Source organism: Echiichthys vipera, assembly GCF_963691815.1.
Source record: "Echiichthys vipera genome assembly, chromosome: 16".
Lineage (NCBI taxonomy): Eukaryota > Metazoa > Chordata > Actinopteri > Perciformes > Trachinidae > Echiichthys > Echiichthys vipera.
Window position 1 is genome coordinate 15,708,055 of NC_139841.1, and position 27,345 is coordinate 15,735,399.

Consider the following 27,345-nt stretch of genomic DNA (forward strand, 5'->3'; position numbering starts at 1 on the left):
CTGTCTTCAGAAGAAACTTTGACCTTAGAAAGTCAAGTTTTATTCTTCTTGTCAATGACATCAAAACATCTTTAAACTCTTCTACAGTATTTCATCTCAAACCCATCAAAGCGCAATCTCAGCCTAACCTAATCATGAATTAATTACTAAAAAAAAACATTGCTTCAGCAGTGCAAACTCTGATGTAAACTCACATCATTCAGCAGTTTGGGTAGTAGTTAGCACAGCAGTCAGCTGTGAGAAACAACCGCTCACTGTGTTGTGGTCATGCTGGCTCTGCCTGTACAGCCTGTCAGGGCCTGTCAACTCTAGTCACTATTTAAGCGGTTGCTCCTTGCAAACATAACCTACTCACAAAGCTAGGTGCAGATTTAGGAAGTTTAATGCTGAATGTTGCAACCTTTTATCCAATTCATGTTTTTATCGAGTGAGTTTTAGAGATTTTTTAGCAACCCTTGCGTTAACCCTCGTTTTCCTGCATGAGACGGCAAGAGAAGTCTCATACAGTGTCTCCCTGACCAGAAAACCGCAACAGCCATCAGTAAAGTTGAATAAAAGCTTAGTGTATGACTGATTCATGACGTGACCATCTCGGCCTCATGGCCCAGGTTGAGAGATGGGTTGGAGATTGGTTTCATTTCTCTATGGATTGGATTTTGATACTTTCACATGTTTATATAGCACCCAGATCTGTTTTATAAGAAAAAAAAAAAGACATGGAAAATCCCCTTTTACAGTATGGGACCTTTAAATATATACTTATTCCTAACAAAATTATTAAATACTGTCTCAAGGCCTATGATCTGATTGCATTATGTAACGTCTCTTATCATAATACGACATTCACAAATGATGACAGGAATCACAAAGAAATGTCATTTTGTTGTTGTTTTATTGTGGCATGCAACTTCATGTGCCTTTTCAAAATTCCTTCTCAGTGCAACACAGAAGCAAGTATGCTGCTCGGCCAAGCTGTCTGTAAGTCAGTGTAATACAGATGAACGAGCCAGAAAATGCACAGAAGAATCAATCAGTCAAACAACACTCAGTTTCATCAATCATTAATAGCACATAGGTCGTTATCATCATAGGTTTGACTAAATCCAGTCCTGCAGTGCCGTACAGTCAGTAAAAGGGAAACCTTTCACAATGTGATATTTCCAAGGAAATAAATGGAATACATAACAGTATTATTCATTATTGGGATATTTTAGATATGCTGTCTCTTAAGGAGTTTATTTTCCTCATTCTGAAACATTACACAACTGCCCCAATGATTTCAACATTTAAATATATCTGATTATCACAGGTTGTATAAATGAGCATCTATACTATAAGTCCATCTAATGATGGTGCCAGACTGTATACAATGACGGATGTGTACCATCTCTTAATAGTTCATTTACATTTCAATCGAACAATAGATTTGCAAATAAAATGTCTAATACAGACATGAATAGTCAGAAAACATCAGTTTATCATATGTTTCACGATCAACAAACAGGCTTTCCCCCTATATAATATAGAATAATAACGAGACACTTTCTTGTCTAATAAAAAAATTCAACAGTTTCAGCAAATTCTCAAATTCAAAACAAAGACGCTGACTTTGTATATATACCAAGAAGGAAAAATACCACAACAACCAAATGTGGTAATAACAATAATAGTCATAATAATAATAATAATAATATAACTTCTATCAAACAAGAATCGATTTTAATGAGCAAACGAGTAAAATGCTGCAAGCAAACTTCAGCACTTGACGTGGCCACACAGTGGGCATGTGCAGAACTCTTACAGCGCTGGGTGTGTTGTATCACAACTACAGAATCATCAATACTCCTCCGCCATCACAAGAGGGACAATATTGCATGCATGACGCAGGATGCAGGGAGGATGGGGTGGTAGCAGAGTGCACCCGCTGGCAGTGATGGTATGGGAATCAGTGCAGTGCAATTAGCCACTACAACATTGATCTACAGACACTTTGAAAGAAACAGGGAGTATCACTTTGACGTTCAATACTCACAATACTGTTGTTACATACAGTGTAGTGCCCAGTCCATTCACATGGGAACAGGAATAGCAAAGCCAATATTGATACTGAGAGGCAAAAGAAAACACTGGCAAACAATTTAATCTCTTACCCATGTATGCTTTGGGTGAAAGGGTAAGTTATCAGCAAGTCAAATTCAGGTAAATACTTCCACAGAATATGTAAGTGAAAAAGTCAAAGTAGCTGAGCAACTTAAGTCTTCCCTGAGCAATTCAGACAGACAAGGATCTAGCCTCCTCTAATGGAACAAAGCAGAACTACAAAACAAGCATCCCTTTCCCTCCTTATAGTTAAGGAATATGAAAAGCTGTAGGAAAATTGCAGGGATTGATTGTACTCTACTGTACTGTACACAACGTGGCACTTAACGTAACATGACTTCAAAGATGAAGTTGTAAACAGATGCAGATTGACAGCCGGTAGCTGAGATAATTTCATGACTTGGGGCAGCAAAATCCCTGCCTTTTCATATCAGAAGTGAACCAATCAAAACATTGGAGAGTTTTCAAAAGAGTATTACACTGAATTGTTCGGTCCAATTCTTCAATTTGTCTACGATAAGAGAGAAGCCGCCCCAAAACCATGGTTACCAGTACACTATTTCATTGTTCATTCAGGTTAATAAAGTTAACTTGAAACTCAACAAGCAATCCTCACACGTAGTGTGCGGCCACTCTGCTATCCTCTAAAATGGGATTCAATGTGGAATCCGAGAGGAACATTTTTGAAAAGGTACAGTAGTTTAGGTGAGAGGAAATTGAAGATTTCTCATTTTACACAAATCTCATAAGATTTAGAAAGGGTGTAAACCAGCTCATGACTTTAAATCCTGCATATCTAAAATGGGTTAATGTTTTCATGCTATTAATTAAAGTCGAAGCCACATATGACAAGATGCCTCATATCTTTAAAATGGAATGAGGCAAGGCTGGGCTGTATGGAAATCAGCCAAACTGCACAAAATTACAGTGAAGTAGGCAGCGCATCCGACAACCGGCAAATACAACGAAACATTAGACAAGACTATCAAATTTTTTGTCTTTGCGATGTAAAACAGAGCAAACAAAACAAGAGTAACAAAGACCCTGATACAAAATACCCCGACAAACAACTTCACAGAAGTTAGCAATGCATCAAATTAAAAAAAACGAAACTTTTTCAAGAGTTAAACAAAGATACAGCGTGATGAAACACAAGAAGTGGTGTCCCTCACTTTTGTAGGCTTCAGCTTGAAACATTACGCATTTACCTCTGAATATTGTTTATATTGCATGTAAAGGTGACTGGAAAGCACAGAAAATGCCATGAGCTTACAAAAATGGGATTTCCAGTTTCTGTTAATTTCTCTGAAACAGGAAAGGAGTCTGTCAGTGGGCATGGACAAACGTCATTGTAGAGCCCAATGTTTAGGGCTGTATAACACTCTGGAGAGAAAGGCCACTGTATTGCATGTTTGTGTCTACTGTGTGTGAATGACAGCACACATTTACTGTGCATCTGTGCGTGTGTGTGTGTGTGTGTGAGAGAGAGAGAGAGAGAGAGCAGTGAGACTGTACCTAACTGACAGTCAGCAGGATTAAATATGATCACTATAGGCACACAAAGATGAAACAATAGTTTTTAAGACTGCTTGTGAGATAATGTGGCTTGTATAGAAATCTACCACATTAGCCCCACCTGCAGCTTAAAATACAATTTCTGTTCAAAAATAAGTAATTGGTAGTCTTTAGTAATGCAGTATGAGCCACCTAAGAACATAATAAGTATGTTATGGAGAAAAACAGTGTACACACATCTTTGTTTTGTTGTCATCCTTCCTGACCTCCAGTGGTCATTTGACTTCCAGTGATCAATGATCATAAACAAATGCAGTAAAAGAGTCATAAGTTGTTTTGAGTATCAGTAGTAAAGACCTTTGTTTCTTGCAGTTTTCTATCCAATTGGAGGGTTGGAGTGCCCTGAAAATGTTTCCTTTATCTATCTCCTGACCTTTTAGGGGACACTGTAAAAATGAAAATGTATTATGCCGCAATACAACAAAGGCTATACAATGAATCCGGAGCATTGAGCTGTGTGAGAGCATTACCATGTAAGGCAGCTTACGGAAACACATCCCTTATCATGTAATGAGATTGTAAGTTGTGAAAAATATTAACTGTCAAGTGGCAAAGAGGGATAAATAATCACCATTTTGTTCAATATACTTTTAGTGTCGCCTTGTCTTGGAGGAAACAGTAAATTATATTCCTAACATTATTTTTTTAAAAAGATGATTTACTGTTGCAAATGACTTATATTTACTGTCCCAAGTACATGACCTCAGTACTGGGAGTAAGACAGAATTTAGTAGGAAATGTTTAGATCTCAGTTCCTGCTGTTCATTCACACATGAGATGGGGCACCTTCTTTATATGATCCTGCTGTCTGACGGACCATGTGAAATGACATGAAAAACGGCCTATGGTGTCATGGAATAAGTGTGTCTTTGTCAACCGTTGAATGACAACAAACTAAATGATGTGTGAACCTCAGGAGTATGGCGCCATTTGAAGTGAGAGATGCTGTGAGATCTCCAGCCTTTCTCTGAAATGTGACTGGGGTTGAAACTGGAAACACGTGTAGCATGTACTGTAAGGGCAAACTGGCCATGCGCCTTACTGGATATTAACAGTGATATCACTAAATTCTCTGTGAAGCTGTACATTGTTAAAAATCACCACTTAAGAGGCAGAACAATGTGTTTTCCCTTGCCCCTTATAATGTGGCGCAGCATAGACTTTTGACCCATATCTGTCAACTTTTATTTAGGCATGTGATTGACATACAGTATATGAAGGCTGGAATTAAATGGTAATCCCTTTAACCAGAATCTGGTTGTGGGCAAGTGACTCGACTCTAGCTCGGCGAAGGTCAGTATCTGACTTTGTGTCCCCTTAGCTTCCATTGAGCAGCATCTCTGTCCCAGGCGTTTCAGGACAAGCCCGCGTGGAAGTGTCCCCCAGTCGAGGAGGTGCAGTCCGCAACATAAGCTTGCCAACAGCCAGACCTCCTGAGACTAACCCTCCAGGAGACAGAGACTTCCTGAAAATCAGAAAGACAGGAAGAAAAGGAAGAATAGAATGAAAGAGGGAAATCAATGTCTCGTCAAAGACGACTCTTACCGAAAGCCATCCTGTGAAACACAGGTTAGCATGGTAATTCACCTGAAGGCCATCTTTTTCAGCAAGTGAGCATCCATCTTTTTTGTTGAAGGACCCTCTGTTTGGGCGTGCTCCTCCACAGGAGAAGAGAGGAGTGGAGACGAGCAGTGTGGTGGGAGGAGGAGGGAAGCATCCTGAGACTGTGATGTGGCCAGGTCTAAAGACTCCTGAGAGGCAAAAATGATCAAAGAATGATACAGAGGTTTGGTTGTGCATGAACGGGTTACATTTAATCTGCTGTAATGTATGTAAGCCTTTCATAGTGTCCGTGTAGTTTCATAGACGTGGTGTTCATATGTTTTTACTGTATATGGTCCATCACTGGTGGGAGTCACACAACGATACCAACCTGAGAAGTGATCTCTTGGTGGTCTGATTCCTCCATGTCAAGAGCGCACAGTTCAAGCTCAATGTCTCGATCTGGGTCCGGGTCGCTCTCTGCCCGGACCGGACCCTGAATGTAGGTGGCCTGACGGGCTTGCAGATCAGACACAACTTTTTCTCCACTGCTTATTGAAGTTCGACGGCAGTGAAGATCTGATGCACAAAGCTGCTCACTAAAACACATACAGATAGATTGTTAACCCCTTTTTAAATACAGTGCATTGGAATTGTACATTTCTCAGCATCAGTAGAATATAATAAATGTAAAATAAAACATTACATTGTGTGTTAATGGCCTGGTAATTGTAAAAAATAATAATGGTCATTAAAACGTGTCAGTATATTGGAAGTATATTAGAATCATCAATGCAGAGGGCTTTCCTGACTGCCCAGTGGGGTTTTACCACCCAGCTAGCAGCTCTATTTTTAGTCTGACCACAGAGAGGAAATGGCTGAAGCACAATGAGATAGGAGAAAGAGATGAGAGAGGACGAGTGAGAGCCAATGTGTTGAGAACCATAAGAAATGAACATTCACGAGGGATCCGAGGATCTTAATCAGAGAGAAATCAAACCTGTAGTGTGAAATTGCCTTAATCAGGCTCACATAATTTTGTAGCAGGTTATAAACCTTCAGATTTTTTTACTGTTCAATCCTCCCAGAGTGTGTGTGTTTCTCCATAGTTCAACAACATGTAAGACCTGAAGGAAAATAAGATGCAAAAAAAAAGGATTAAAGAAAAGTGCGTGTGAACGTGTTCCGTACCTCTCTAGGAAACTGGAGTGGCTGGAAGAGTCTGAGCCTCTGGAGCTCCACCTGTAGTCGCTATGATCCAAGTGGTAATCTTTGAGAGAAGAACAATGGAGACAAAAAAATTAAAGACATTTACTTCATTAGAATTTCAATCAAACATGTATCTGCATCTGAATATTAAACAGTTTCCAACTTTAATTTAGAGACTTCAAAAACAAAGCAGATTAAAGCAATTCTTACCTTTCCTGCATGTCTCACAGCACTTCTCTCCCGAGTCCCACCCTTTTCCCCCTGTCTTTACTCTGACGTTCCCCCCACACGGTGAGAGAGACATGCGTTCCGGTGCCATGGGAAGTCCGAAGTTTCAGACCTCCAACTATTCAAAGTGTACTGGAATGCCTGTCAAAGTGGAACCTCCTACTACTTCCACTTTGATAGGCATTCCAGTGCACTTTGCCTAGTTGGAGGTCGGAAACTTCGGACTTCCATGGCACTGGAACGCAGCATGAACAGCGCAAGTGAAACGGAGTGAAGGATGATGGGCAGGAAGCATGGCATATAATTTTATTCAGACCGAGTAAAATGATTGGTCAGACTTTAATCAAAAATATTTGAGAATTTAATATTTTTGAATTTCAACTTATGACTTCTTTTACATTTTACTGTGCCATACTCTTATAAGGAGCATTTTAAGATTACAAAAGAAAAGTGTTTAAGTGCCAGAAAGGTAAGAATTGCGTTAAATAGAAACATAATTCCAAATAGAACATCATCATGGTGAAATATTAATAATAAAGGACTTTTATCCCTTCTCACCTTTAAAGTTGATGGGTGTGGTGTTGGCACTGCCCTGGCAGGCCGTGGCTTGGATTGGGTCAGTAGTGTGGTAGCCCGTACGAGATGCTCTTGATATGGCACCCCACTTGGAGATAATGGGCCCCTCACTAAAGGGAATAATCGGGTCCTCATCTTTCAAGCGCCGGTAGTGATCCAGCGAATGCAACCATCGCTTTCCAACACCACTATTACTACTGCTAACGCCACTACCTCCACCTCCGTTACTGTCCAACTCCTGCACGAGAAAAACCCAGACGCGGTTAGAACACATCCGTACGCTGTCGCAGAGATATTGAAATGAAAAAATAATTTGTTTTCAGATGCGTGCCTGCGCCTACTTATGGGTGTGGGAAGAGTCTCACCGAGTGCTCTGAGCAGGAGTGAGCCGAAGTATGTGCAAGTGTTTCCGTCTCGAAGGGGCTGAGGCAGGGGCCGATGGTGCCACAGGACCACGGAGAGTAGTGTGCTAAACTTTCCTCGCCTCTGAACCTGCACCCCACGCACTGGCCTCCACTGCTCTCCACATGCTGAAAGAGAGGCACATTGAAAAATGATGGTGAGACACACATTGTTCGTATTGCGAGATCTAAATTAATTTGCCAAGCCCTTTTTTTAAAGAGACAGAAAAAGAAATACCCAGTAGCAGTGTTTTTTCAGTATTTCGAGTAGAGCACATTTAACTATACAGTGACAGTCAAGATGGCACAAGGGCTCATCAGTAAGCACTCTAGAGATCAAACAGTAATATTCTTTAGTGCATACGAAATAGAATTTAATTATGTATGTATACTTTTACATTTTGTGCCTAACTTAAAGTATATTTAACATGTGTTAAATACACTTTCTTAAAAGTGTGCTTCAATTTCAAACTCAATTTCATATAGATATTGCAACTTGGTCTAGACCTACATATGTGAAGTGTCTTGAGATACCTTTTGTTATGATTTCACACTATAAATTAAATTGTATTGAATTGAGAATAGATGTCTTTCAGTTTTAAGTCTTTACATTTATATACTATTTCCGCAATAATTTAAGTTGTATTTGATTGTACATTATTGAAAGTGTAATGTAAATTGTACACAAGTGTACTTTTAAAAAGTATACTAAATTGCAAATTAAGTGTACTTATGTAAAGTATACTTTCAAGTCCTTTCTAATACACTATAAGTATGCTTCATCATAGTGTACTTTAATTTTACTTCATTAAAAGTGTGTTTTGGTATACATACAAAGAGTAGCTATCTGCATGTTGTATTTTCTCTGACAGTCCAAAGACATGCAGATTTGGTGTAATAGACTCTAAATTGCCCATTGAATGTGAGTGTGTATGGTTGTCAGTGTCACATGTAAAATGAATATCAAACAAAAGGTGTTTTTTAAAGAGGGCTCATAAACCTCATATCAGCCTTGGTTACTGACCTGCTGCCTCTCTGCTGCCATCCCCGTGGCAAGCACTGGACATCATTAAATAGAAATAGCCCGTCTTTTTGCTCTTGTTGGCTTATGCTTGTTATGCAGAGGCATCAGAAATAAATTGAGATATGTGTGCAAACACTTAAAGAGTCCATGTGGTTTCTTTAATCATTTTAGAGCGGATGTCTTCACAAAAACATATCTGACATGCTTTAAAACAAAGCTTTACTCAGCTGAAAGCCTGAGTCACTGCTTGTTAAAGTCTCTCCTCTCCCTTTTTTCTTTCTCTCACACACACCCACCCACACTTGCACATATGCCACAATTGTGCACTGCTATGATATCTCGCTCCACAGTTGCTAAGCAACTATCTCCCACTGAAATAGCATTGGGCACAGCTGAGGCGCAAGCTTTTGGGATGGGAATTAAGTCCTACATAGTTTTAAAATGGTAAAATACACAAGCAATGTATTGCAGGTGGCTGCAGTGACATTATCAACAATCTGGTCATGGTGGCATTATAATTGTAACTGTCATGCCTATTAAAGATATTGTGTGTGTAGATATGTCATCTTTCTTATTTGCTTTCTACCTCAGTTCCAAAATCGATGGTGAAGATGGGGGAGGACTGGGAGGGCCTGTTGGCGCTGTGATGATGGTGATGATGAGCCCACTGCTCCTGCTTCCTTCTGAACAGATCCTCGTAGCCGAGGGGAACACGACCATAATCCTGACGAGGGAACATTGGACAAGACAGGAAGAGCGAGGAAGAAACGAGAGAGCAGATACCTATATTAACAACATAATAATAGATTTGAACATTTATTCAGACTCATAGATACTAGAACATGTTTACATGCTTATGCTTCATATTAGGAATGATTATTATGGATTTTTGCTCAACATTGCCAAAAAAATAAACTGCCTACCCCAGCTTTAAGACCATCTCCCAAAATAATCCCAGTCTGCTCTGATTCATCAGCTAACCAGGTCTTCCTCAATTTTCTCTCTTGGCGTCTTTGCTGAATGACTGTAACAGCTCTGTAGCGAAACTTTCCGCCAATAGACCTTTTCAAAGGTGTAAGCATAAACGTTCTAAATGTGTCCAAGTTTGATTCCTGTTGCAGTGAATGTGAATGACATCAGCTCACAGGAAGTTAACAAGGACCAGTTTGATACTTCCACAGTATTTATATTGCACCTTGATCTGCTTTATAATAAAAAAAGACGTGAAAATTTCACTTTTTACAGTAGGAGGCATTTGGGACTGCTCGTAAATGCATAACTAATACAGTAATTTGACTTTCAAGTTAAATCATATTTGTAAACAATCTCCGTCCATCTGTTCCCAACTTTAGGTTCTCTGATTGCATTTTTTATTTGGTCTAGACCTAGACATCAGAGCAGACAGAGGAGCCTTTCTGAAGATATGGGTGTGGAAACAATAAAAAAACAACAGCTGTCCATTATAATGCAGAACAACAACTCTCCAATAAAAAAATAGATATTATTAATAATTATTAATATTAGTGTATTTTATGAGATTGCCATACAATGTAAGGCTGCCTTCCTCACCATACTGTATGCTGTACAGACAGGTGGTGGACACAAAAGGCATATTGATTTATTTTCATTGCACACACTGTTTAGACTTAATTTACCTTTTGATATTTTGCAGCCATTTGTTGTGTCCTGAATTAATAATCTCTATTACAGGTATTGTGGCCAGATGGCATTATTGGTAAAATATACTACAGTACTGCAGTAGTCATACTGTTAATGCTATAGAATGATTTGAGAAGTAGAGTGGGGGAGGCAGAGACGTATTTGGGTGAGAAGTGGGAGGACTACAGAGGAGGTTGAAGCTACATACTGCAGCTCTGTGGCTGGCAGGGAAGGTAGAGGTGAGAGCGAGATGATATGTGGGTGTAAAAAGACAAACCGAAGGAAAGGAAATGTTGCTGAAAAGAATGCAGCAATAAGTCTGCACAATTCAAGACAGAGCAACATCCATTAATACTGAATTTTCCCTTCATATTCCGAAAGCCACAGTTCAGATATTTTGTGAAATCGAGAAAAGGGAAAACACAGAAAGAAAGCCATTTTGATAAAACTCACCCGGGAGAGATCATTATTTTTTAATAACCGCATGGCTCAGAGTGGATTATCTATCTAATAGTATGCCCAGTCATTAATAATTACAACACATTGTTGTTGTTTTTAACACAGAGCATTTCAGACAGACATGATGAGAAAAATGATGTTTTTGAATATTAAAGCATGACGACGTGTTCTAGTAGAAACCCAGAATACAAGTATGAACCAGAAAATGAGAAAAATATTGGAAGGTATGATGCTGAAGTAACAGCCAGTTTTGAATGGATATGATATCTTAAACTAAAACAGTGATGCAAAAGTTATATCAGAGGTGTGTTGTCTTCTAAAAATAAGTCCCTCCAGCCAGTCAGAAGTGACTTCTCCCCATGGCCATGTATTAAGATGTGCATTATTTTGCCTACCCTGTGCAGCCCTGCGCGGTGTTCAGCTCCAGAGCAGTAGTTGCTGTCTAGAGAGTTGAACCTCTCCCTGAGTGGAGGCTGGTAGACAGAGGAATGCAGCACCTCTGGAGGCAGTGAGTTACTCCTGGCATCCTCTCTGTGGTACAGCTGTAAATGATCATCATCATCATCAGTGTAAGTCACAGAATAATCAAAGTAACAGTAATATGATGATTAACGAAAGGTTCACCTGAGGCCTCCATACTCTCCTGCTGTCATAGAGGGGAGCATAAACACCATGAGCAGGAGCCAGAGGCCCATACTGGGGCTGCCCCGGGTGGTGGTGAAAGGCAGGAGGTCCCATCCGATCTCTTGCCGGTTGTGGTGGGTACCCCGAAGAAGAGGAGGAAGGTGGGTGGGGCACTTGAGCGTCACCGGGGTAGGAAGATGGCGGAGGGCCAATCGAGGGAGGCATGGATGATTCTGGGACGTTGGAGGAACGAAGGAAGCGAGCCATGCAGGGTTTGTGAGGAGGATGGAGGGTAGATTGACAGTAGGAACCTGCTGGAGAGGAGGAGGAAAGAACAGAACAGAATAGAACAGAAAATGAATTTCCACTTTCCCAAGACAACAATAAAGTTTTTTTTTCATTCAAGCTTTTAATTAAAAATTAACTCACAGGTTGGCTGATAATGAGGCGTGTCATATGCAGAGTGGGGTTCCTGATAGTACAGCTCTGATGCCTGAGAAGGATGTGGTGCCCGCAGCATGAACTGACCATGCTTGGGCATAGGAGCGCCACCATCACCTCGCCCAACTGTTGTCAAGGGAGACGACGCTGAGGAGTGGCTGACCGGAGTCATTGGAGGGGAGATGGGCTTACTGATGCACAGAATGACAACATACAGAAACCAATGAACAAATGAATGCCCTTCAGGCTGAGTTGGGGATGTCTCATGTCAAACCTTCCCAACATGACTTTTCTACCAAAATCAAATATAAATATTCAATATATGCAAATCCACATATCAGGTAGCTTGTAAATGTAAATGAAAGAAAACAACACTTTTTGAAGGTGAAATGCAATGTTTGTTATATCTTACCTCTTAAAAAACCTCAAAGTTTGGAACCATGCATTCAAATGTACATTTATATATTGTTCTTTTTTTTTTTTATTGCTTAGTTACTTTTTGCAATCTGACTCCACATAAATAAAAGTGCAAAACTTGGAGTAAAATTACGCTTAAGCATCAGTGCATAAGTGGATGAACGATCTTACTGTTCAGTTGACCTTGATGTGTTTCTGGCAGATAGCCCGTTGGACCCCTTGCACCCGTTGGACCCACTGGACCCGTTAGCCCCGTTGGATCCGTTTGGCACCACTCTTTTAATTTCCTCCATCATGTCAGGCCCTCTGGAGATCAGCTGGGGGTGATTCAGACCAGGAACTCCCTCAGTCAGGGAGACAGTGTTTTCCCCTGTTCCTTTGAGCCCTTGCCCCACGCCTGCAGACACATCCGTGTGGATGCTGCCTTCCATGGTGAAGGTTTTACACATAACCCCCGGTGCTAACGGGAATGTGCGGCTCACGCTGCTGCTCTTCTTGTTTCTCACTCTAAATCTGTAAAGAGAAGACGGGACAACAGGGAATTCAGTACAATGGGGAAGAATTATGTTTTGCTGAGAGGAGAGAATCTTAATAAACATGTTGTGATTGGATATTTGCACTAAGGACCTCTTGTAAATCCTCTTATAAATACATATTAGATAAATAAAACCTAATTAAAAAGGGGAACTTGGGGAAAGCTGTAATCAAACAGATGAGAGCAGAATGAAGGCTCTAAAGGCCTTAATGTAATAAAGATATTTGTCTCATTTTGCCTCTTGTACAGATTCTTAAGTTAATAGGGTCCTTGTAGTTATAAAACATAGAATAACTCCCACAGTTGGACAAGCAGACTTCTGTCTAACATTTTATGTAAGTATAAATGCAACCTTATGGGTTATTTTCTATCTTGAAGACAGTGAGTCTTTCAGAGTGTATGTGTGCTCTTACTTCTCCAGCTCATCCTGCGTGTGTGCAAATGTACAGTTGGTTCCTCGGGGACAGCCCCCCTGCTGACGAAGGTCTCGGCACATGCTGGTTTTGTACTTGCTGTTGGCCTGAGGCTGTAAAACACAAAGATACATTAACTGTACAATCAAACTGAATGCAGGCAAGTCTTTGATAAAGACTACAATTAACTTATGATGCTTCGTCTGAAGTTGTACGATATCATTATCATAAAAAATTTGTGAGACTTAATAAGGATCAGTTATAAGTGTAAAGTTCACAGCAAAGTGTTAGTTAATGTTTACTCTTAACAGTGTCTATAAGCTGTTGCTGCGACTAATTAACTATAGCCATAGTAATTCCATTTTTTATTCACAGACTGTTACTATTCATTACAGTAGGTGTTGAGAAGGAAAAGCCTAAGATTCCAAACAGATGTCGAAGACAATGTGTTGACAAAAATGAATGAAATCACAAGTCAAAGCCAACAAACAGGTGTGGACAGACTACACAGGATAGCTGCAAAACACTAGACAACTAAAAGAATAAACGATAAGAGACTTTTATAATCGCCTTTGTGGTACATATTATCCATGGAAAACATATTTAGTGTTTATAGAAAGGAAGCCATTTTTGAAAGGGTTTGCTTCCAAAGCAAACACACAACAGCATTTACTGGTTTACAGAGCTCAAAACACAAGTATCATGGTGTGATCACTCATCTTTTACATGTTATTTTCTGACATGAAGAAAAGTAAGAGATTTCTTTGACCCACAGAGTGTCTGGAATGATGACAGCTATATTAAAATGTCTTATAAAAATATTGGTAATTAGATAGGAGTATGAATTTATTCTAATAAATTGTATATATAATATATATATATATATATATATATATATTATTAGATAAATAAAAGCTCTATATCTCCTAAATTTGATTAAGCATGTGAGAATCTGGGACTGGACCAGATCTTGTTTTTGATATTTTAAATGTATTTCTCTGTGAGATGACACGAGCTGATACTGACAAACAGGAAAGCTTCAACCTCTATGTATTCTACAATACTATATCATTAAGAACACTCATTGTAATGCTGTAATATCCTGAGACCAGAGACCCTGTTATGTCCCTTTAACCATTTAAGAAGCCACAGCCAAGAGGAACAAAGTGTGCTGCCTGACCCTGAACATCTTATCTTCCATTTCAACGGCCTTCTATGGTGCATGGATGGAGCAGAAGTACAACGTCTGCCCTTTACTTTTCTGCTGGGGTTTATGATCTCTCACATTTCCTTTAGCTCATCTAATTTCTTGCATTGTGTCATGAGCGTACCTGCGGAGCGTCGTGGCTCTTCTTGCTGAAGTTCTGTATGAATTCCACAAGTCCGTGAACCACCAACTTCACAGCCAGCATCACACTTTCCAGCTCCTCCCACGATGGTGCCGGGGCATCTGCACACAGATTAACAATGTGGTCTGTTTAGAAGACATTACTGCACAAAGTTTCAAAAAAGTTTAGGTAGCAGCAAAGCTAGACAGAATATAGCATGTATCAGAAGAAACAGAGATTAGACCATAGACTGTGTGCAATATGACTAGTGTCTAGTCTCCTTGATGTCACCAATACGTTTCCGAAAAAAAACATAAGCTCAAAGTGGGTGGCAGTGCCTGATGCTGCCTGCTCCCAGCTAATTCCAAAATGGGCTAAGATGTGGAGCGTGGATGAAGCTAACGGTGGGCCGAATGAAGCCTACAGTCTATGCTAGCCACCTGTGACGGCACCCAAGGGACACTCAAAGCGGCATGAACAATAATCATGCAGAATTTGAAGCCTTAACATAATTTAAACGGGAGCTGTATAAGAATTCACCCCCACGTACAGTTGTCATGAATGGGGAAATTAGCTCTTAGTTCTTTCTTGTGCACTATTAAGGATTAAGATTTAATTTGTTGTAAATATTTTGTGCTTATTGCACCGTGGGATCAGAAAGAAACGTATTCTCTGTTTGTCAAATCAAATCAAATCAAATCAATCTAGGTAGCACAAAGTGCCTTACAGAAAATAAAAGTAAAACAAAAAACAAAACAAAACATGAACAACAAAGAAACACCATGAAAATTCAAACCTCCCACCCCCAAAAATATACACCCAGAGATACACAAAGTCATACACACTCATGCCCACACATAGCCATACACACATCCACAAACACCCACAAACATACACTCGCTCTTGCTGGGGAGACATGGCTAGGCACCGAGATCAGAGGTGAGGAAGGTATGTCTGGTCTATGGGGATTAACTTGACTTTGGAGCCAGCCTCAAGTGGTCATTCGAGGAACTGTAGTTTTTGGCACTTTTGTGTTGGCTTCATTGTTCAGCTGTGGAGGCTGCCTCCTGGTATTTGTTTCATGACAAAATATGTAACAATCAGGGCGGCCGGTGGCACAGTGGTTGGAGCATTCACCACATGTAAAGAGGCTGAAGGTCCTTGAGGCAGCGGCCGCAGGTTGGAGTCGAACCTGCGGCCCTTTGCTGCATGTCTCCCCTTCTCTCTCACCCTATTTCCTGTCTGTCCTTTCTAATAAAAAGGCTTGAAAACTGCCAAAAAATCTAAAAAAACAAAACAATCAACTTTAGGTGAAAAAACCTAATTCAGAATACAGTACATTGAGTGCAGTACTATCTAAACTCAAACACCCTGCTGGTCATCCTGCTTTGAATAATAAATATTGAACACACAAGATGAATATGTAGTTTTAATCATTTCTTTTGTGCTTGTTAATTACAGCGTGCCTATTTTCTTTACTTTTCAATCTCACTAATCTTTGCGGAACAGGGAACAATTAAGTCCTTTATTCTGAGAAGTGCAAATCATTCAGATGCATTAGCATTCATTCAGATGAACCCAGTTCAATAAAGCAAAGTACCTGGATTGTGGTCTATGTTGGCTAGTAGCTCTAGGTGTGGTCTAAGGCTTGTGAGGTTGGCGGGGTCTCCTGTCCTCTGCAGAACGATCGTCAACTCCTGAACGCTCTTTGCAAACGATTCTGGAGACTGCAACTGGAGCAGAAGATAGAAGAAGAGAGTGAGTCTTTAAAAAAAGAAAGAAGAATAGAGGAATGTATTTGTCCTGTGCTTCTGTTTTATAAAGGTTTGTTATACCCACTGGGTGAATTTACATGGCAAGTGATCGCTAATGATCAGCATATGAGTCATACTGGTACCTTGTCAATAATGGACTGCATATGTGACTTGTGGACCAGGTCTCCGTAGAGCAGAGAAGACCATTGCTCGGGTGAAATTCGTAGACCCGCCTCCATGGCGATGTGGACGATCTGAGCGTCATGTTCTCTCCGGAGAGCCTCGTAAGTTCGAAACTCTTCTTTCAGCTGCATCAGTGAGGAGTCTTCATCACGCTTGGTCACCTTACAGACGATGGAGTGAGAGAATAGGCAAGAGGGGGAATTGAGCGACAGGAAAGTGAGAAGAAAGATGAGGGAAAAAAGGAGGGCATGGATAGATTATTATCTTTTGTAAGACTTTAGTCCTTCCTTGACTTCCTAAATGTTTTCTTGTATAGACCATACATAACACTTAAAATGTAGTAGACTGATAATTTTACACTTTTGCATCTTGACTGGAATGAAAAGTTAGATTTTATTATTGATATTTGATGTTATCTAGTTATAATATAATTTTCAAAAAATAACATTTTTATTTGCACTTTGCTTCGCACTGCTGCAGTTCTTTTATTTTACTTGATTTAATGCATTTTACCAATTTTAATACTTGTAACTATAGTTAATATCATTAAATGGGTTTTATTTTCCATCTGATGTTAGTATATACTCTATTTTACCTACATGTTTTGTATGAAAGTTGCTATAAAAATTTAATTTACCATTATAATAATTATTATTTTGGCCTCTGTGTGGATGACATCAAAGCATTTCCAGGGACACTGGAGAAGACAATGGGATAATGAAATATTCATTTTGGGGGTGACTTAATCATTTAAAATTAAAAAAAAGTATTTTGAAATGGAAGGTCATATTTGCAATTTTCAAATGAACTAAATTTACCAACCAGTCCGTCTGTCTGTATGTGGTGTCTTCAGACTCACAAACTCAAATTCAGATCAGACAAAGGGATTACCCCCTTCTCAGAATCTGCCCTATGAGTAATCATCACAAGACATCAACACACACAATCAGCGGCTGTATCACTTACAAATCTGAGTTCAACAATGAACCAAGCAGAATCAGATTGCATCATTATACAGGATCTTGCTGCTGTCTGTTCCCTCTTTTCATGTGCTTTCATCTATCTTTCTCTGCATCTCTGAGCTGTCTGTCTCTGTCCTGCGAGGCGGGGCAACAAGGGCAAATATAGACTGCTGTTACATCAGCAGCAAATAGCTGGCATTTCTGCCCTACCAGCAATGTCTGTCATCAGATAACATGCACAGAAATACACACACACACAGAAAATATATCCACAGATGCTCATATCCTCAGTACAGATATGACTTTTATGCAATATAAGATAGTTTGGGCAACCCATTTAAGAAGTGCTAATGCTTTAATGTCAGAGAGGGATATGTTAAGTTGGAGCTCAGTTGAAGAGTTTTTTTTCCTGAAGCTAACTAACTCATCTCAATTTGATAGAGTTTATTAAGTGGAAAATTATTACAAAAATAAAAGTTTTGAAAAAACAACTCCGTAACTGCTGACATGAAATGGGTATTCATTTGAAGCGCTATTTCTGTAGTACAGGAATCTGTGGTGGTAAATGAGGATCTATTTAAATACCCTTTTTGTAATCAGGTCATTTATTATGGTTCTTGGGGCAGCAGCAACCTAAGGTTCTTTTGTTCAGTTTGATGTAGTTTACATTCAAAGAACTGTAGATAGCTACTTTAAACAAGAAGAAAAAAGCATTTAAAAGAGCAGCTTTCTCACGTGTACATGCATGTGCACATATTTGTATATTTGTGTATACTTATTCATGTTGCCTGTACCTTGAAGCAGGAGGCCCTGTAGAGAAGCTGCACCACGTGCCCTATGCTGGTTTTGGAGGCCTGGGGGAACCGGGCCTCGAGTTTTTGAACTACGAACAGAACCAACACCTTCCTGGACAATGCAGAGCCGTCCTCCAGAGCCAGTAAAACTAGCTTCAGAGCATCTTCTTGCATAGCTGATGAGGAAGAGAGAGAGGAGGATGTACGTATACAGCGGATGATGGCAAGAGGTGATAATGATGGGATGGAGGAGGAGGGAAGAATACGATACATAATTTAATCGACAAATCCAACAACAAATATATATTATTATTATTATTATTATTATTATTAAGACATGGCTAGAGGTTCTTAGAATCAGGTGTCCTCAGACTTTCAAATGAACTCGTTCTGTTATCATGATGAGAAAGTTTCCCAGTCAGAATCTGCCCTATGAGTAATCATCACAGGACACCAGGTAATATAGAACCAGCAATAAGTTTGATGAGGCATTTCAAAAGGTAACTTCTGGAAACAATTAGTGGAGTCAACTGAAAGGCAACCGATTCCTTTGAATTCACATGCCAAATCGCTATATGTCATTTCAGTAATTTCATAAATCAGACTTAACAGTCATTGCTGTGTGTGTGTTTCAGTCTCTAAACATGATGTTGATATCACTGATATATGTCCTTTAAATCATGCATACCTACCAGGTCCAAGGAACTGGCATCCCCGTGCCCTCACCGCTGCCCAGAGGTTGGCAGAGAGCTGCTGGGGGTTCTGGTGCTGCAGGATGAGTTCGGTTACCGTTCGTTCCCCCAGCGACCGGCCTGCCCGCACTGCCCGCACACGGCCCTCCTCCTCCACCAGCTGGCAGTTCACCAAAGTCACCAGCTTCCTCTGCATTGGCCGGCTGAGCACGCTCGGACTCAAAGTCGCCACTCCTGCAGAAGGTGACAGCACTGTGGTAAATACCGGGGAACGTCACATCACACTAAGAACATTTATGTCAGTTATTAGTATCAGACTCTGCGGTCCGTTATAACCAGCATTGTAGGTGGATTTAACAGCCTCTTCATGGAATTGATGAGCCTTAGAGGTTCACTGTACATCTTATCTCTCACAAACCATTTATGCTTTTTAGGCAAACACAACATGACAAAGTGTGAATGAATGCTACCACGACACCCTCACCCAGCACTGGCTGAATAAACAGCCGGAAATGATTGGTCCATTTCAGTGATATTAGTCTTTCTTCTCTGGTTACACAGAGAGTTGATAGAGCTTTCAGACTTCACAAGTATGAGAAGTATCAATGCCAAGTTGCACAAGCAGTTCAACTGTAGCCCACACATATTCAGTAAAAAAAGAGCATCATTCTCTTTCACAGATTTCCACAATTCTGAAACCCTTAAATGTACCATCAAAAACACAAAAACAGACATGCACAACTGCACATACACAAACCTTTTGCTCCACTGATGGGTTTTAGGTAGAGAGCCAGCTCTTCCACGCACACCTTGCATTCCTCGTAGTTTTCAACTTCTGCTGCGCTGCTCAGGCTCACCGGCTGCACATCTGGGACCTAAGAGGTAAAAAATCGTGAGCACACGCGAGACATAGACACACAGAAAGCTCTGACACAAACATGCCTTCTTCCCGACTCACCTGAGCTCCAACCAGCTGCAGCAGGGCACAGTTGACTGGCAGCAGGTCGATATCGGTGCTAATCGGTGTCTGATCAAAAGGGCAGGCCTTGCGGTGCAGTTTGTGTAGGCAGGTCTTGCACACCGTATGGGAGCAGCCCAGGCTGATGGGCTGGTGGCCACTGCTGTCAAACTCATTGTAGCAGATAGGACAGGACAGGAACTCTGTCCACTGGGCCGCCTGCACTGGCATACTGCCACCACACCACTGAGGGAGGCGTCACCAAGCTCAGGGGGAATGCATGTCAACGAGCCCCGACAACAGCTCCTGTTCGCCAGTGCCGATGATGACTGTGGGGGAACACAAGACATAAAGTGATGCAGCAGTAATTTTGTAAAGAAATGTTGACACAATACTATTAAAAATGTACTAGTGCTACAGCTGCAACTAATGATTTTTATCGCGATACCAGTCTGCTCAGATTGGTCAGCATTTCCAGGTCTTCCGCATCTGCACTCTCTGTATCTCTGCATCGTCTGACTGTAACAGCACTGTAGCGGCCTTTTCTACCTATATATATTGTAGAGTTGTGACATCACAACAGTACAAAAGTCCTGAGAGCTTGGTTAAAGGCACAGTTACTTAATGTGGTCTGTGTGCATTTCTCTGTGGAGAAAAGAGCATTTTGATACTTTCACAGTATTTATAGCACCTCATCTGCTTTATAACAGAAAAAGAAGACATGTCTCACTTTTTATAATATGGAACCTTTAAGATCATCACAGTGTACATGTCATTACAATGACACAACTTACAGTGCTGTTACAGTCATTCCCTGGCTGCGATGATATTGCAGAGACACCAAGAGCCCAGGTGTGGAAAACCCAGAAATGAGAGTAAATGCTAAAATTGGGTACAGGTATTTTGACATTGAAGCAAATAACATTACTCAAATATTCCACTTAGTAGGCTACTTTAAAAATATTTCATACCTACAAAGGTTTCTCTTCTTACATAACCATACAGTACAATATTTTTTCTACAACCTCCTGTATGCTGTTTGATGTATCATCCCATAAACCATAAGCTAAACCTTAAGTAAAATACATGCAAACATAAATGAAGCCCATTCTTCTGACTCCAAATGCGAAGTATTTTAGACACAGTGTGCAGACAGTCAGCACCTGTTGCTTTCAGAGTCTGTTGCATGCATCTGTTCAAACGGCTCAACAAAATAACAGCTGGTGCTCTCACAGAACAGGTGCCACAATAAACTGAAAAAAATAATCTATTCAAATGGGTTTTAGATACAGTAAAATAACTCTCTCTCTCTCACACACACACGCGCGCACGCAAACACACGCACGCAAAAACACACAAGTGCAAGTAGAGATTGTAGAAGACAAAGCAACTCTATCAACTAACTAAACCTGTTTTCAAAGTATTCTGCAACACCAGTCTGTGTGATCCAAAGCCTGTGCAGCCGTGTGTCGACTATATGTGCTCAAAAATATTATATTTCTTTGTCCATAGAACTACAATTTATCCTGTGAGTCATGAAAATAACCACACGTCTGGAAAAATAACCACCCGAAACAAAGATTTCCCAAGTTTTCCGGGAATTTCTGATCTTGAACAATATTTTAAGGCAAATAAATCAAATCCTATTAAATCAGAACATTTTGGCGGTTCAATGGCGAAATCAATTCCAAATGAGCGCATTACGCACGCGTTGTACGCACACTAACGAGAAAATATGCCCAAGGCTTCACCATAACACACGTTTATAATGTGCCATGCCAGTTATACGCACCTTCCAAACTGCGCGCAGTGCGCGGTGCCCGCGTTGCCCCCCTGGCTGCGTGGACAGCTCCTTTCTGTCCTCGCGCGTCATATTTCCTGCTGCGAGGAGCCCAAATATAACACCGATTATGGCTCTTGTGGCCACTACAGTGCTAAACCACCGTCTGAGGAAGAGCGAGGTAACGCTCGTGTGATGAAACGGGTCCAGGGGGTAGTTTAGGGACCTGGCGCATGAACCTGGATAAAACTCTCTTTCTCTGTGCGCGAAGATTAGGGAGTGGTGCAAACTCTGGGGGCAACTGTTCGCCGTGATTCACTAGCTGTACTCACGTTGACAGCCACCTGTTCCTGCTCTGAGCAACTGCTACATACGTCCCTGCCTGGCAAAATATAAGAGGTGTGACCTGAGATCCTGCTCTACCCCTTTCTCTCCGTGCAGAAATGATTCCTGCACAAATGGCTGGATACAAGTATGTGCAAAGTCACACCATTATTAGATTCAGGATAAGCAAAAGTATCTCACAGCACATTGGGAATCCATAATAGCGTGATGTATACAAGACTTTCATTACTAGCATGAATCACCCACCAAATGAATCAACCTCCTGTATGTGTGCATGCACGCCACACACACAGACAGCCCCTACAGTCATGAATATGTCTGGTCTTGTGACAGAAGAGCTCAACTTCCTCATCAGGCTCCTCTCCCTCAATGGTGATTCTAAAATGTGGAAATTGACCTGTTAGCTCTGTTTTCTTTTTAATATTTCATGCCTGCAGTTCATGCCTGCAGCTCACCTACAGTGGCTTGTGTGGATGTGCCATTTTATACTCAAGCCTTGATGCAGCACATTCAGTGTCCGCTCTTAAGATCAACAAATCCTTAAAATTGTTGAAAGAAGACTTCGTAAAACTAAGCAGTGGCCTGATTAGCCACCCACTCTGAGCGGAGGATGAGAAGTACATTGTGTCTTTACAGCCAACAGTTGGCAAGCTATCATCTGGCTCAGGACAGTGAGTCCTCACTTGGCCCCCCCTGTGTGGGGGAGGGCATCTGGAGTTTCCTTTGCCATGTCTCATAGAGACAGAGAGAGACTGAAAGAGAAAGATTGTTTTGAGAGTGTTTTTCAGAACACTGAGGTAAGAACATTTTCATAATAGGACAATATTCGGCCCAATCACAATTTTTGTTAGATTTGGACTTTGATTTAGTCTTGTGATGAGACTACCTGTTGGGTTATAGTTAGATTGACTAAAGGGTAAAGGTTAATGTTCTCACATTGCCAGCGAAAGGTCTGGTTGAAATAAACCAGGTAGACTCGTGCTCGTACAGGCTAAGATCATGACAGTGCCCACAAAATACCATGCCGGGAGGGGGTGGGTGGGTGGGCTGAGTCCTTGTCATGGCTGTTACCCATAGAAACAGGGAGTCTGAAAACAGCAACACGAAGGGAGAGGAGAAGGAAACAGAATACAGCAGTCTGGGTTATGGCTTTAGGAAGAGCTGCGTGTAGGCATGTAGTATGGATGTGGTTGTTATTGGGTCGCCACACTTAAAGGTCCCATATTGTAAAAAGTGAGATTTCCATATCTTTTCTGATTATAAAGCATGCCAAGGTGTTATAAAATAAATACTGTGAAAGTATTAAAACGCTCAATCCACAGAGAAATGCACACAGCCTGTATTCAGAAGCTGTGCCTTTAAACGAGCCATCAGGACTTCGGTACAATTGTGATGTCCCAGCTATACTATATATAGGTAGAAAGTGCAGCTACAGTGACATTACAGTTATTCCCCGGCTGCAATGACGGCACAGAGACACCAAGAGCACAGGTGTGGAAAACCCTGAAAGGTTGAACAAAATAAAGACGCGCTAAAATGGAGCACTTCAGACAGAAGGTGAATACAGGTATGATCAGACAGACAGTATGAGAAAAATAATGTGTTTTTTTGTAAAAATTATTTTTTGGACAGTTTTTCAAGCCTTTTATTAGATAGAAGAGACAAGAGGGCCGCAGTTAGGTTGGATTCGAACCCACGACCGCTGCCTCGAGGACCTTCATCCTCTTTACACGGGGTGACTGCTCTAAGCACTCTAAGCCCCAAAGAATAATGTGTTTTTATTACCATTTAAGCATGTAAACATGTTATGGTAGAAACACAAAATACAAGTATGATCCTGAAAATGAAGTTCCCTTTTATGTATGTTGCAATAGTTAATAGTCACTTTGCAACTCCAGCTTAAGTATTTATTTTGGCGCAGTGAAGTGAGCTGACACGTTTAACTCTATTGTACCCCAGTATTTTTATTGTCACATTAATCTGAGTATAAAGAAGGTGACTAATGGCTCTATATAATGTGGAAAGCAGATTGTTTTGATTTAAAGCCAGTTTTATCCCAAACAAGACTCAGCTTATACAAAATGTGAAACTTACTAAGCTGTTATGATGTGTCTGACCAACTGTCATCATAGATTAGCTCTGACAGCTATACATTTGGGGCCTCATCATGCCCTCTGCCTAGTGGTCTAAGACACATCCTGACACGGGGATCTGTGTTGCATGTCATCGCCTCTTTCTCTCTCGTGCCAAATTCCACTATCCACTTCCAAAAAAAGCCAAGAAAGTGTCAAATAATAATCTAAAAGTTAGGCATTTGACCAGTTTATGGATCCACAACAACCAGTAGCAACAATAATTAATAAGCTGCCAAGGATGGTTGAGCATGCCCTGCATCATCTGATGGACAAACATGCTCATGTCATCCAAAATCACACACACGCACACACACACACACACACACACACACACACACACACACACACACACACACACACACACGTACAGACGGACCTGAAGGAAGGGAATCAGAAGTAATATGAGGATTCCTTTACACTGTCACCATGACAGCTGAATTAAAACATTCCATGTAGCACACACGTGTGTAAGAACATGCATCAAACGTGTTTTTTACAGGTTTACAATATACCAGCCAATAGCGTTGGGCATTGCGGGTTGCCAGGGTAGTCTGTTGCTGGGTGCAGCTACTGTAGGCTTGCACTGGGTGAAATGGAGTTTTTCCAATCCTGCAGCTGCTTATTTGTCCCAGCAGCTGAGTGACCAGAGACGGGCAAAAACCAGAGTCAATATAGACAAAGCATTCACACCATGGACTGAGGTAAAGGAGTTCAACGGCAAAATGGCTACATTTCTCCTCGATCGGTAAGCTAACTTCCACGTTTACGGTAGCAGCTAACAGTAACTGTCAGTCAAACTCTGCAATACCTGTTTTTATGGTGCGATTTGCAGGAGGGGATGGGTTCAAACAGGTCAAACAGACTCTGATCGGCTGTAGACTACTGGGCCGGGTCTGACGAACCTGGCAACCTGAGTGATGGTATTATTTTTTGTTGTTGCAACTACGATCTTGAGACATTAGATGGCGGTGTTCTGTTCATTCTCTATATTCAACTTTTAAGATATCCACAAAAACTCCTCAACAACTGCGTAACTATCATTAGTTATTACACATTGTTTTGTTGAATACTTCATTCTGATTGGTCAATTACAACAAGGTGGTTTGTTATTTCTGAATAGCAGACCGATGATGAATAACAAACTGTTGCCATGGACACAGCTGTGACCAGGGACACTAGAGGACCATTTTTAAATCAATTTCTTTAGTAAGTATTGTAGCCGTGTAATAATGTAGAGTGGACATATACTCAAGTATTCAAGACAGTACCATTGCAGTCCCTACTGTAATTTAGGCTACTCATTTGGAGAAATATGTGCAATTCACACATGCACGCTGTTTTTTAATGAGCCTGTTTTGTATTTCAATTTTTTTCTCATGATAAATTTAGCCCCCAATATGTCTTCCATGTCCCTCTTCAATATGAGCAACAACCACAATTTTGACATAAACTCTATTACAAAGCCTTCAACACAGCCAATGGGTAGAGAACAACAAGACTGAAACTTCACACCCTCCACATTCCCGAAGAAAAACAAGTGGAAAATGGCTTGTCAGTTTAAAGTCAAGCACGCTATGAAGAATATAAATTGAGCTTGAATGAAATGTCCTTCTTTGTCCTAAAAAACATTTCTGGTGACAACAGAGTGAAACAAATGAAATCAGATTGTGTTCCCATTTACATAAACTTTACAGTGGTTAAGAGGGCACGGCCAATCAGCTGTAAAGTCAAAGCAGCTTGTAACCACAGCCAACAGGTCGATGATGGACAGAAAGTTAAACTGTAACACTGATGATGCTTATTGTTAATCTTATGAAAGACTCCACATGCACACAAACTCCAGTGAATTCTGGGAAGTATAACACAATACACGTACAGTCTGCAATGAAAGATCAAATCATATTTTGGCATTTTCATACACACAATTTGTAATTTTGTTTTTGTATGGCAGCACAAGGCTAGAATGGTGCCAGAGCAACTAGTTTTTTTCCTGTGATACTTGGAATGGTTCCTTCAATAATGTATTACAGGATTACTACAGTTGTTTCATGTCTGCTCACTTGTTTTTGACTGTACAGTGGGGGTATGTGGGTCTGTGTGATTATTTATTCATTGGGCCTGTCATCACAGAGTGGGGGTAGTGAATGCATGGTAGGCAACGCAACCAAACAGCTCACAAGCTGCTGTATTATAGAGCACAATAACGGCCTACTTTATTACACATGTGAGACATGTCTGCAGTAACAGAAGCAACCAGGAGTTATGCAATCTTAGTTTGTTGCAGCTCTAGGATTATATTGTTCAGGTTACTTAGAATTGCAAATCAGCTGGTTATAGAGTAACCACCAACATGACAAGCTGCACACTTAAGGCTACAGTAAATAATGTGCAACACCTGAACTTGGAAACTCCTCTGCTGTGGCTCATGGGGGATTTTTCTACGTAAATGTCACATTTGTGCAAATGCCTATCAGGGGGGGAACATCAAGTATCCACCATTGCAGCAGCACAACTACAAATGCATGTTGCTTTACAGCATGCAATGGGTGTCTCAACTCTTATTAGAAAAACCCTGGTTTGCATTCGTATCTGGCTATGAGCTATGGGGCCGTATTTTCAAGCTTCCTTTTATTATTCCATCAGCACCAGTTGCAAGAATAGATGATGAGCTCGTAGCCGAATAGTTCCTAGTCAAATGATGCCGTTTCTAGAAGCGGAAGCTGCTAAATGATCCCCAATGTTCATCTGAGGGAAATAAAAAAGCAAGAAAACAGTCCTAATCTGACATCAAAATACCATATGCTTTGCACATATCAACAAAATCTTGATTAGAGAAGGAGAAAGTAGCGCGCTCTGGATAAGTCACTTACCTTACGCACTACAACAGAACACCAGAATAAACATAATGGACATCCATAGAAGCGCATCAAAATAATAAAACAAATAAAATCTTCATCAGTTGCAAAACAGCCGCAGCAGCCAGCCCTGGGAGAAAATTCTGGATTCGAGGGTGCTATAGCTCTGCATTTCAGAGCATTAGAAACAGGTCTCCTGGTCCACTTTTGAACCCCTGCCCCCCTTTTTGATAGTACATGACGAACACGTTCTCTCAGGTACAGAGAGGCACACACTCCCGGTTTGTCAAACTGGGGCTGAGGAGAGATGGTGGTATCGCTCCGCCGGTGATGGTGCCTGAACTGCGCCTCACCAT

The 27,345-nt window shown here is 40.8% G+C and overlaps 1 protein-coding gene across 3 annotated transcripts; it reads right to left on the bottom strand.

The window, feature by feature from the left end:
* Positions 1-902: 902 nt before the first annotated feature.
* rc3h2 (ring finger and CCCH-type domains 2) lies at positions 903-27,180 on the bottom strand. Of its 3 annotated transcripts, none has more exons than XM_083929602.1 (20): positions 27,005-27,180; positions 19,875-20,203; positions 19,674-19,791; positions 18,917-19,150; positions 18,225-18,400; positions 16,429-16,629; positions 16,132-16,264; positions 14,535-14,653; positions 13,204-13,316; positions 12,427-12,768; positions 11,827-12,029; positions 11,398-11,711; positions 11,169-11,315; positions 9,242-9,379; positions 7,596-7,760; positions 7,213-7,468; positions 6,409-6,487; positions 5,609-5,816; positions 5,263-5,426; positions 903-5,140 (listed from the first exon to the last, which is right to left on the bottom strand). In XM_083929602.1, exons 2-20 carry the CDS (start codon positions 20,103-20,105, stop codon positions 4,993-4,995), a joined length of 3,489 nt encoding a protein of 1,162 aa, XP_083785728.1. In that variant the 5' UTR covers positions 20,106-20,203; positions 27,005-27,180; the 3' UTR covers positions 903-4,992. The 3 variants fall into 3 exon arrangements, with proteins under 3 accessions (XP_083785728.1, XP_083785729.1, XP_083785727.1); XM_083929603.1 differs by lacking the exon at positions 27,005-27,180 and adding an exon at positions 21,667-21,875 and having other exon boundaries at positions 11,398-11,708; XM_083929601.1 differs by lacking the exon at positions 27,005-27,180 and adding an exon at positions 21,667-21,875.
* Between the last annotated feature and the right edge of the window lie 165 nt (positions 27,181-27,345).